The sequence below is a fragment of the Bison bison genome, unplaced genomic scaffold (assembly GCF_000754665.1).
Source record: "Bison bison bison isolate TAMUID 2011002044 unplaced genomic scaffold, Bison_UMD1.0 scf7180017864314, whole genome shotgun sequence".
In the NCBI taxonomy this organism is placed as follows: Eukaryota; Metazoa; Chordata; class Mammalia; order Artiodactyla; family Bovidae; genus Bison; species Bison bison.
In genome coordinates this window covers 2,937,180-2,947,315 of record NW_011494886.1, presented here as the reverse complement: position 1 = coordinate 2,947,315, position 10,136 = coordinate 2,937,180, and the positions used below count along the sequence as shown (strand labels likewise).

The window sequence follows — 10,136 nt, the reverse complement described above, 5'->3', positions numbered from 1 at the left end:
CACCACAGTATGTAAGACAAATGCTAACAAGTATGAAAGGAGAAATTAACAATAACACAATAATAGTGGGAGACTTTAATACCCCACTCACACCTATGGATAGATCAACTAAACAGAAAATTAACAAGGAAACACAAACTTTAAATGATACAATAGACCAGTTAGACCTAATTGATAGCTATAGGACATTTCATCCCAAAACAATGAATTTCACCTTTTTCTCAAGCGCACATGGAACCTTCTCCAGGATAGATCACATCCTGGGCCATAAAGCTAGTCTTGGTAAATTCAAAAAAATAGAAATCATTCCAAGCATCTTTTCTGACCACAATGCAGTAAGATTAGATCTCAATTACAGGAGAAAAACTATTAAAAATTCCAACATATGGAGGCTGAACAACACGCTGCTGAATAACCAACAAATCACAGAAGAAATCAAAAAAGAAATCAAAATTTGCATAGAAACGAATGAAAATGAAAACACAACAACCCAAAACCTGTGGGACACAGTAAAAGCAGTCCTAAGGGGAAAGTTCATAGCAATACAGGCACACCTCAAGAAACAAGAAAAAAGTCAAATAAATAACCTAACTCTACACCTAAAGCAACTAGAAAAGGAAGAAATGAAGAATCCCAGGGTTAGTAGAAGGAAAGAAATCTTAAAAATTAGAGCAGAAATAAATGCAAAAGAAACAAACAAACAAAAAAGAATACCAGGGCTCTTGCCCTTCTCCTAAATGCCTTCCAAGACAGCAGATTTAGTACATACAGACACTGCTAGATTTATATCTCCAGCCAAAACTTTTCTTCTAAGCTGCAGACTATTTGTCGTCTTCATTTTGAGATCTCCAGGGGACCTCAAACTCAACATGTCCAGGATTAAGTTCATGGTCTTCTACTGGTCCCCAGTCCCCCTCCCCCCACTTCAAAATAATAAATGCAACAACAGCCCACACACTCACATACCTGGCTCTCTTCCAGGATCTCCTGTCTCAGTAAGTATGTCATTCTTGACACCTCCCTCTGCCTCATTCCCCATATCTAGTCACCACCAAATAGGACCATTATACCCATCTCTAAAATGTGTCCAGGTCTCTCAGCTCCACAATACCACCTCAGACCACATGACATTAATCAGTCTCCAGGAGTAAAACAGCCATCATTTTAAAAGTCTCCCTACACAAAAATAAACTCAAAATTAATTAAAGATCTAAATGTAAGACCAGAAACTCCTAGAGGAAAACATAGGCAAACACTCTCTGACATAAATCACAGCAGGATCCTCTATGACCCACCTCCCAGAGTAATGGAAATAAAAGCAAAAATAAACAAATGGAACCTAATTAAACTTAAAAGCTTTTGCACAACGAAGGAAACTATAAGCAGGGTGAAAAGACAGCTTTTAGAATGGAAGAAAATAATAGCAAATGAAGCAACTGACAAAGAATTAATCTCAAAAATATACAAGCAGCTCAATACCAGAAAAATAAATGATCCAATCAAAAAATGGACCAGAGAACTAAATAGACATTTCTCCAAAGAAGACATACAGATGGCTAACAAACACATGAAAAGATGTTCAACATCACTCATTATCAGAGAAATGCAAATCAAAACCACAGTGAGGCTCTATCTCACACTGGTCAGAATGGCTGCTATCAAAAAGTCTACAAACAATAAATGCTGGAGAGGGTGTGGAGAAAAGGGAACCCTCTTACACTATTAGTGGGAATACAAACTAGTACAGCCACTATGGAGAACAGTGTGGAAATTCCTTAAACTGGAAATAGAACTGCCATATGACCCAGCAATCCCACTGCTGGACATACACACCAAGGAAACCAGAATTGAAAGAGACACGTGTACCCCAATGTCCATTACAGCACTGTTTACAATAGCCAGGACATGGAAGCAACCTAGATGTCCATCGGCAGACGAATGGGTAAGAAAGCTGTGGTACATTTACACAATAGAATATTACTCAGCCATTAAAAAGAATACATTTGAATCAGTTCTAATGAGGTGGATGAAACTGGAGCCTATTATACAGAGTGAAGTAAGTCAGAAAGAAAAACACCAAATACAGTGTATTAAATACAGCATATATATGGAATTTAGAAAGATGGTAACGACAACCCTATGTGCAAGACAGCAAGAGACACAGATATAAAGAACAGAATTTTGGATTCTGTGGGAGAAGGTGAGGGTGGGATGATTTGAGAAAATAGCACTAAAACATGTATATTATCACATGTGAAATAGATCACCAGTCCAAGTTCGATGCATGAGACAGGGCACTCAAAGCTGGTGCACCGGGACAACCCTGATGGATGGAGGTAGGAGCGGGGTTCAGGATGGGGGATACATGTATATCCATGGCTGATTCATGTCAATGTATGGCAAAAATTGCCAAAATATTGTAATTAGCTTCCAATTAAAATTAATGAAAAAAATAGTCTTCCTAAAGTTTCCCATGCATCCTGTCTCGGCCACCTCAGATCCATTCTCTGCATTATACCTAGGATGACTTTCCTGAAATAGTAGATCTGATCATGTCACCTCCCCACTCTACATCCCCAAACTAAAAACTGTTTGACTCCTTAGCTCTCTGGGATGAAAGCTATCCTTAATGTGACATATAAGCCATTTTGTGACCTAATGCTTGTGGAAGCACTGTTCCCTCACTCAGTCTGTTCTAGTCAAACTGACTCTTTCCTCTTACATTATTTCCTGCCACATGACCTGTGCGCAAGCAATATCCTCTCCCAGAGGTATTTTTATGCTTCATTAACTCCTGGGCATCCCTCTGTTCTCAGCTTCACTGTATCTTCCTTAAGGAAGCTCTGAGTCTAGGTTAGCTTTCTTTGCTATACATTCTCACAGACTGTTTCTTTCCTTTAACACTTATTTAAGTTTATAATTCCACATTCCTTTGTGTGGTTGATTAATGAGGCTCCAATACTGTGGCCACCTGATGTGAAGAGCTGACTCATTGGAAAAGACCCTGATGCTGGGGAAGATTGAAGGCAAAAGGAGAAGGGGATGGCAGAGGATGAAATGGTTAGATAATATCACCAATTCAATGGACATGGATTTGAGCAAACTTCAGGAGATAGTGGAGGACAGAGGAGCCTGGTGTGCTACAATCCATGGGGTCACAAAGAGTAGGACATGACTTAGTGACTGAACAACAACAATATGTTCTCCCACTCAACCATTAATTTGTGAAAATGGGTTGAGACTGTCTATGCTTACTCTTGGGTTGCTGCTGACGGGTCTCTGGCACATAGTAGATAGATTGTCCTTGTTTACCTGTCTCATGGTCAGCAGTGATAATGGACTGTCCTGGAGGAGATGGAGTTTACCATAGAGAAGTATAAGGAATTATCAATGGGCCCTTATTTTCGTTCATTATTTAGTTAAATTACTGAAGTCTAAATAAAATACAGAAAATTCTCCAGGCAAGAGTACTGAAGCGGGTTGCCATTTCCTTCTCCAGGGGATCTGCCTGACCCAGGGATCAAACCCTGGTCTCCTGCATTGCAGGCAGATTCTTTACCAACTGAGCTACTAGGGAAGCCTAATTATTTAGTTAAATTACTTAAGTCTAAATAAAATACAGAAATATCTGTAATTTGCTCAGTCATGTCTGACTCTTTGTGATCCTATGGACTACAGCTCGCCAGGCTCCTCTGTTCATGGCATTTTCCAGGCAAGAATACTGGAGTGGTTGCCATTTCCTTCTCCAGGGGATCTTCCTGACCCAGGGATTGAACCAGGGTCTCCTTCATTGCAGGCAGATTCTTTACCATCTGAACTACCAGGAAAACCCATAATGCAGTGTAGCTCTCTTAATTAACTAATTTTGGAAACCTTGCATTTCTTTTTTGTCCAAGATAAGCTATGGTGGAGCACAGATTACTGCAGGATTTGAAGATGGCGTTGTTCGAATTCTTGAACTTTATGATCCAAAAGGGCTCACGGTTTTTGTGGGACGGAAGAAAGTTTCGGAGGCAGATATTCGTTTGAAACAGGTTTTCAAACCTCATACTGCTGCTATCACTGCTTTAGCTTATGATCGTGATGGAGAAGTTCTGGCCACAGGGGTAAGGAGTAGATTTCCTTTTGTTTCCTATTGAGTTTTTGTGGTTAACCTTGCCTTATTAGTCGTCCTACTTAATGATGCCTTCTTTCCTTACATTTCTTTCCAAGAACGTATATCTATTTCTTGTTTTCTTTGTATTCACATTCTTTCAGTATAGTCTGTGCCTCACTATAAAATATTAAAAATATTCTTACAAATTGAGTTGTAATGCTTATTTTAAATGAATAGAAATTCTCAACTGGGAATAATGCAGCATGTTTTATGTATGGTCAATGTATGGTCAGTGTTTTAAATGAAGAGAATAACCATGTAAATTCATTATGCATAAATAGGTGAGCATATGCATTGTGGAATTTTTTGTGAATTAATTTATACACAGGTATGGTGATCATTTTATTTTATTTTATTTTTTTTCTTTTCTTTTTTTCATTTTATTTTTAAAAACACAAGAAAACATGTGACAGGTTTGTCAAACATTCTCACAGGGAAAATGAAGCAAATATTTGAAATAAGAATGTTCCCAGAATAATCTAGGATATATGATCATTATAGATATAAGTATGCAGTGGGTATAATATAGCTGTTAAATATTTCTTTGTACTCTCTGGAATAGATTTCAATAATAATATATATTTGGATATCTCTCTTTTTCTTAGAGTAAAGATAAAACTGTCTTCTTTTTCGAAGTGGAAAGGGACTATAAGCCTATTGGTTATATTACTACTCCTGGACCTGTTTGCCAGCTAACATGGTCTTCAAGCTCTCATGTAAGTAGTTATTGTCTTCATGTTTAAATCTCAATTACTACATAGTGAAGTGATCTGGTAGAAAATAGTGGGTAGAATTACTAGCTCCGCTCTTGGGTCCTGCAGCAAGGGGCCAAGGAAGCTATTCAGCTTGACTAGTGAAACATCACTCGGGAGCTCCAAGCCACCACCCTCCATACTCCCACTACCTCCTCTCTCTTCTGTAATCTAATCAGTCTGTTATATCAGACTTTTCTTCAACAACAGAGACTTTATCATGAAACACAACACGTCAGAATGTGTTGACTTGGATCTGGCAGTCCTTCTGACATTAAGTTCATTTCTAAGGTCTGAATGTATTTGTCCTCATCTTTATCGCTTTCCTGCTCCTCTGTCTGAATTTCACCTCCATTTTCTTTTCTAACTTCCATTGCCTGTTTCCTAATGACAATGGTGATTCAGTATTAATTACTAATCTTATTAAATCCCTCTAATGTCCCTAATTTTGAGCATAGGATAATTCAATCACCTGAATATTGATTGTCTAAGCCAGGTACTGTACTAGGGTCCTAGCATAATAATAATACCAATGAACTATATAGAAGTGCTATCAGAATTTTGGGGATAACATCTGTAACCTATTTTAAATAGTTATATTGTTCTGTGATAGAATTATTTAAGGTTTCACAAGGGAGTGGGTGACTAAAATATCAGTATCAGTGGTTTAGATAGTATGTACTATGAATATGGGGCTTTTCTGGTGGCTTAACAGTAAAGAATCTGCCTTCAATTCAGGAGCCCCAGGGAGACACAGGTTCAATTCCTCGGTCAGAAAGAGCCCCTGGAGAAGGGCATGGCAACCCACTCCAGTGTTCTTGCTTGGAGAATCCCATGGATAGAGGAGCCTGGCAGGCTACAGACCATGGGGTTGCAGAGTCGGACACGACTGGAGCGACTTAACAGGCACGTATGCACTATGAATATAGAGCAGGGGAATATCAAGAAAGGGGGAAGTTAACATGTTATGTTACATTATTCTATATTAATCTTAAGGAATTGGCAGAATGTGAGTCAGAGAGGAGGTGAGTGCAAGTGGTGTAGGTGAAGAGAATGATAGCTGCAGAAGATGCTCTGTTAAAGCATGAGCCGTTATATCACAACATATTTGTGCATCCGTCAGTCATTTCTCTCGACATCAAAGTTACAAAAAAAAGCAGCCCAACATTTTTCAGGAGTCAGGAAAACGATGGGTGGGAAAGGAGTGGGTTTGACTCTATAAAGGGACAGCTTGAAGGAGATCTTTTTGGTGGTGGAGTAGTTTGTATTTTGCTTGCTATGGATGATTACTTGAATCTGCACATGTGATAAAATGACATGGAACTATACACACTGCTGCTGCTGCTGCTAAGTCACTTCAGTCATGTCCAATTCTGTGTGACCCCGTGGACTGCAGCCTACCAGGCTCCTCCACCCATGGGATTTTCCAGGCAAGAGTACTGGAGTGGGGTGCCATTGCCTTCTCCATAAGACTCTTAAGTTACTCCTATATCTGGCTTAAATGTCATGATTCTTTCTATCAATAAAGTTTAGTTAACACTCTTCCAATGACTTGAGCTCCTTTCTCTTTTTTTCATACATTTCTGGCAAAAACCCATCCCTGACTGTCCCCAGTTGATCTATATTTGCCTACAGTGATTATCAAGGGCAGTTAGAGATAGTCATGCAACAGGAAAGATGAGCTTCTTCATGATTTAGTGACTCAAATGGCCTCAACACAATTCATAGTAGGGCTTAGTGATTCTATGATGTTGTTCTTATCAATTCTCTTTCACCCACAATCATCATTTAAAAACTCCTCCTCTCCTCAAAGCTTCAAGCCTCCAACTTGCTCACTCACTCTCATTCTCAGCATCACTTACTTCACAGAACAAGTAGGAGACCTCTGCCAGGAACTCGTTCACCTTCCCACTACCAAATGTAAAATCCTATTACTTCTGCAGGTACCTGTTTCTCCCCCCTCTATTTTTTTTCTTACAGTAGAGGAGCTATGTGTCTTCCTGCTTGAGGCCAATTCTCCCTTGTGACCTTGGGAATCTGCTCCCACTGTTTTCAACATTTCACACTGTTTTCTCTTTTCTGTCATATAAAATTAACCCTACCTGTTTAATGAATTACTTCCATTAATATTGAAATATATTCAAGCCCTCTTACTTATTGAGAAAAAATTCCTAGTCCTCATGTTCTCGTCTAGTCACTGCCCCATCTTTCTCCTTCCATTTTTCTCCTGGGGGTTGGTTATTCCCATGAACTGCATTTCCTTACATCCTACTTCTTCCTTCACATGCTCTCACAAGTTTGTTGTCTCATAATCCCACCAGGTTAACACTTCCAGAGATACCAGTGTATCCATTTAACAATTTTAGTTCTTTTCTTTCTTGCTCTCTTAGCCTCAGTTGACCTTGTTGATCTTCATTTCCTCTTTGAAATACCATCTCCCTTTGACTTTTTGGGACATTATGCTCTCCTAGTTTCTTCTCCCATGTCTTGTCATTCTCAGCCTTCTTCGTTCAGGCATTAAGTGTTGCTTCCCGAGGCTCTGTCCCAATCTGTCTTCTCACTTCTGTTCTCTTGACCTTAGTGATACCACCAAGGCCATGGCTTTCTTAAAAGCCCGTATGTGCCACAGGATATTTGCACATGGTGTATTCTTTACATAGCATATTCCCTCAAGCCCTCCCCCAAGTCATTATGGAAATAATCTACTCATCCTTCACATCGAGACTTAGGTACCACCTTCTCAGGAAACCTTTTACAACCTCCTTGTGGTACCTCTATAACACTAGTTGCAGTTCTTTTTTTTTTTTTTTTGCAGTTCTAATTTACATTTGTTTATATGATTTGTTAAGTGACAAGCTTTCCCATTGGAGGTAAGCTCCATAATGGCAGAGACAGTTCCTATTTTTATTATAATTTTACCTCTAGCACTTTATAAAATTCTGAGTACATAGTAGGTACGTAATAAAGAAGTATAGAATAAAATAACTGAATGAATAAACATTTTGAATAATGCACCTATGGAGTATCAAGATGGGAATTTCCCACATGTGGTTTAAATACATGATTTGGAAACTCAGAAGAGAGGTCTGGACTAGAGAGATGAATTCAGAGTCTAATTGCTTGTGAGTGGTAATGAAGCCATGATGGCTACAAGATTTCTCAGGGAATGTTTATGGAGAGGCAGAAAAAGAGGAGAGAGAACAAGAATCTTGGGACATTCACATTAAATGCATTCAAGCAGAGGATGATTCATCAAAGGAGGCAGAGGTTGTATATGCTGTCCACATACTGCAGATTTTCCTTGGAAGTCCTAATTTTAATATTCTGCCCTTTCAGCTGACATATTTTACAACCCAATTTTTGGCTCAGAAAAGAGGTCATCTATAAAACAAATATAAATCTTATTTTAACACTTGGTTTATTAATTAATAATGATATAACTGTATTAATGTGTATAGTGGTTGATAAGATTGACTTAGTTCCTCACTGTGGTTATTGCTGGTAATAGTATCTTTTTTAAATGGCTAGTATACATAGCAATTATAGTTTTTATAATTTTAAAATTATAGTTTAAAATATTTTTGAACTATGTTTCTAAAAGCTTGCCTAAATGTAAATGATATGTTTAATCTTTTTTTTTAGCCTGAAAGTACTTTACTGATTATTTGTGAGAATGGCTATGTTCTTGAAGCTCCGTTTCCAGCTATAAAGGAGGAAGAGGAGGACCATGATGTAGTTTCCTATGAAATCAAAGACATGTGTTTAAAATATTTCCATTTCACAAGTGTCAAATCTAAGATTCTGGTATGAAATATCCTTGAAGCATTGTCTTCTAATTATTTTCTTTCTTATGATATAAAACAGCCTGTGTTAAGTGCTAGGAAAATATGAAGAAGAAGATACAAACTTTTACTTTAAGGAGCTTATCTTGTAGAAAGCAGCTAACTGTATTAGAAGGAGGTAATGAATAGATACTAAAATCACAGTGCAAAGAAAAGAATTTTAGGGGCATGCAGAGGAAAGAATATATGGTTGTGATGGCGAGATGAGAGGAGATCAAGGATGACTTCATTGAGCAGACATTTAGTATTTAATGAAAGGGAAGGATTTTGAGAGGTTAAAAATGGGAAAGCAATAAAAGCTAGGAGAACATCCTGAGGGAAGGCAGAATTGCAAGAGTTTTGTTGTTTTCAAGAAATGAAGACTGGGCCACGAAACAAAGGGATGCAATTTGTGGAGGAGTTTGACAGGAGTCTGTGACCACCACAGAGGACCATTTAAATTTTAGCCAAGATGTTTTATTTCTCAGGCCACTGGAATAAATTGTGACAGGTTTTTTTTTAATTTAATTTTTAATTGCAGGATAATTACAATATTGTGATGGTTTCTCCCATACATCAGCTATAGGTATACATATGCCCCTCCCTCTAGTACCTCCCTCCCACCTCTCTCCCCACCCCACCTCTCTAGGTTGTCACAGAGCATGGGCACTGGCTATCTATTTTACATAAAGGACCGACCAAGGGATACCAAGGGAACATTTCACACAAAGATGGGCTCGATAAAGGACAGAAATGGTATGGACCTGACAAGCAGAAGATATTAAGAAGAGGTGGCAAGAATATACAGAAGAACTGTACAAAAAGATATTCATGACCAAGATAATCACGACGGTGTGATCACTCACCTAGAGCCAGACATCCTGGGATGTGAAGTCAAGTGGGCCTTAGAAAGCATCACTATGAACAAAGCTAGAGAAGGTAATGGAATTCCAGTTGAGCTATTTCAAATCCTAAAAGATGATGCTATCAAAGAGCTGCACTCAATATGTCAGCAAATTTGGAAAAGTCAGCAGTGGCCACAGACTGGAAAAGGTCAGTTTTCATTCCAATCACAAAGAAAGGCAATGTCAAATAATGCTCAAACTACTGCACAATTGCACTCATCTCACACACTGGTAAAGTAATGCTCAAAATTCTCCCAGCCAGGCTTCAGCAATACTTGAACCGTGAACTTCCAGATGTTCAAGCTGGTTTTAGAAAAGGCAGAGGAGCCAGAGATCAAATTGCCAATATCCGCTGGATCACTGAAAAAGCAAGAGAGTTCCAGAAAAACATCTGTTTCTGCTTTATTGACTATGCCGAAGTCTTTAACTGTGTATCACAATAAACTGTGGAAAATTCTGAAAGAGATGGGAATACCAGACCACCTGACCTGCCACTTGAGAA

The 10,136-nt window shown here is 38.6% G+C and overlaps 1 protein-coding gene across 1 annotated transcript in view; it reads left to right on the top strand.

The window, feature by feature from the left end:
• The window catches only part of CFAP44 (cilia and flagella associated protein 44), a 113,693-nt gene that overhangs the window by 32,319 nt on the left and 71,238 nt on the right, over positions 1–10,136 (top strand). Inside the window, exons 14-16 of the mRNA XM_010852770.1 lie at positions 3,897–4,106; positions 4,762–4,872; positions 8,551–8,712. Of these exons, the coding sequence (XP_010851072.1) occupies positions 3,897–4,106; positions 4,762–4,872; positions 8,551–8,712 (483 nt within the window). The remainder of the gene's footprint in view (positions 1–3,896; positions 4,107–4,761; positions 4,873–8,550; positions 8,713–10,136) is intronic.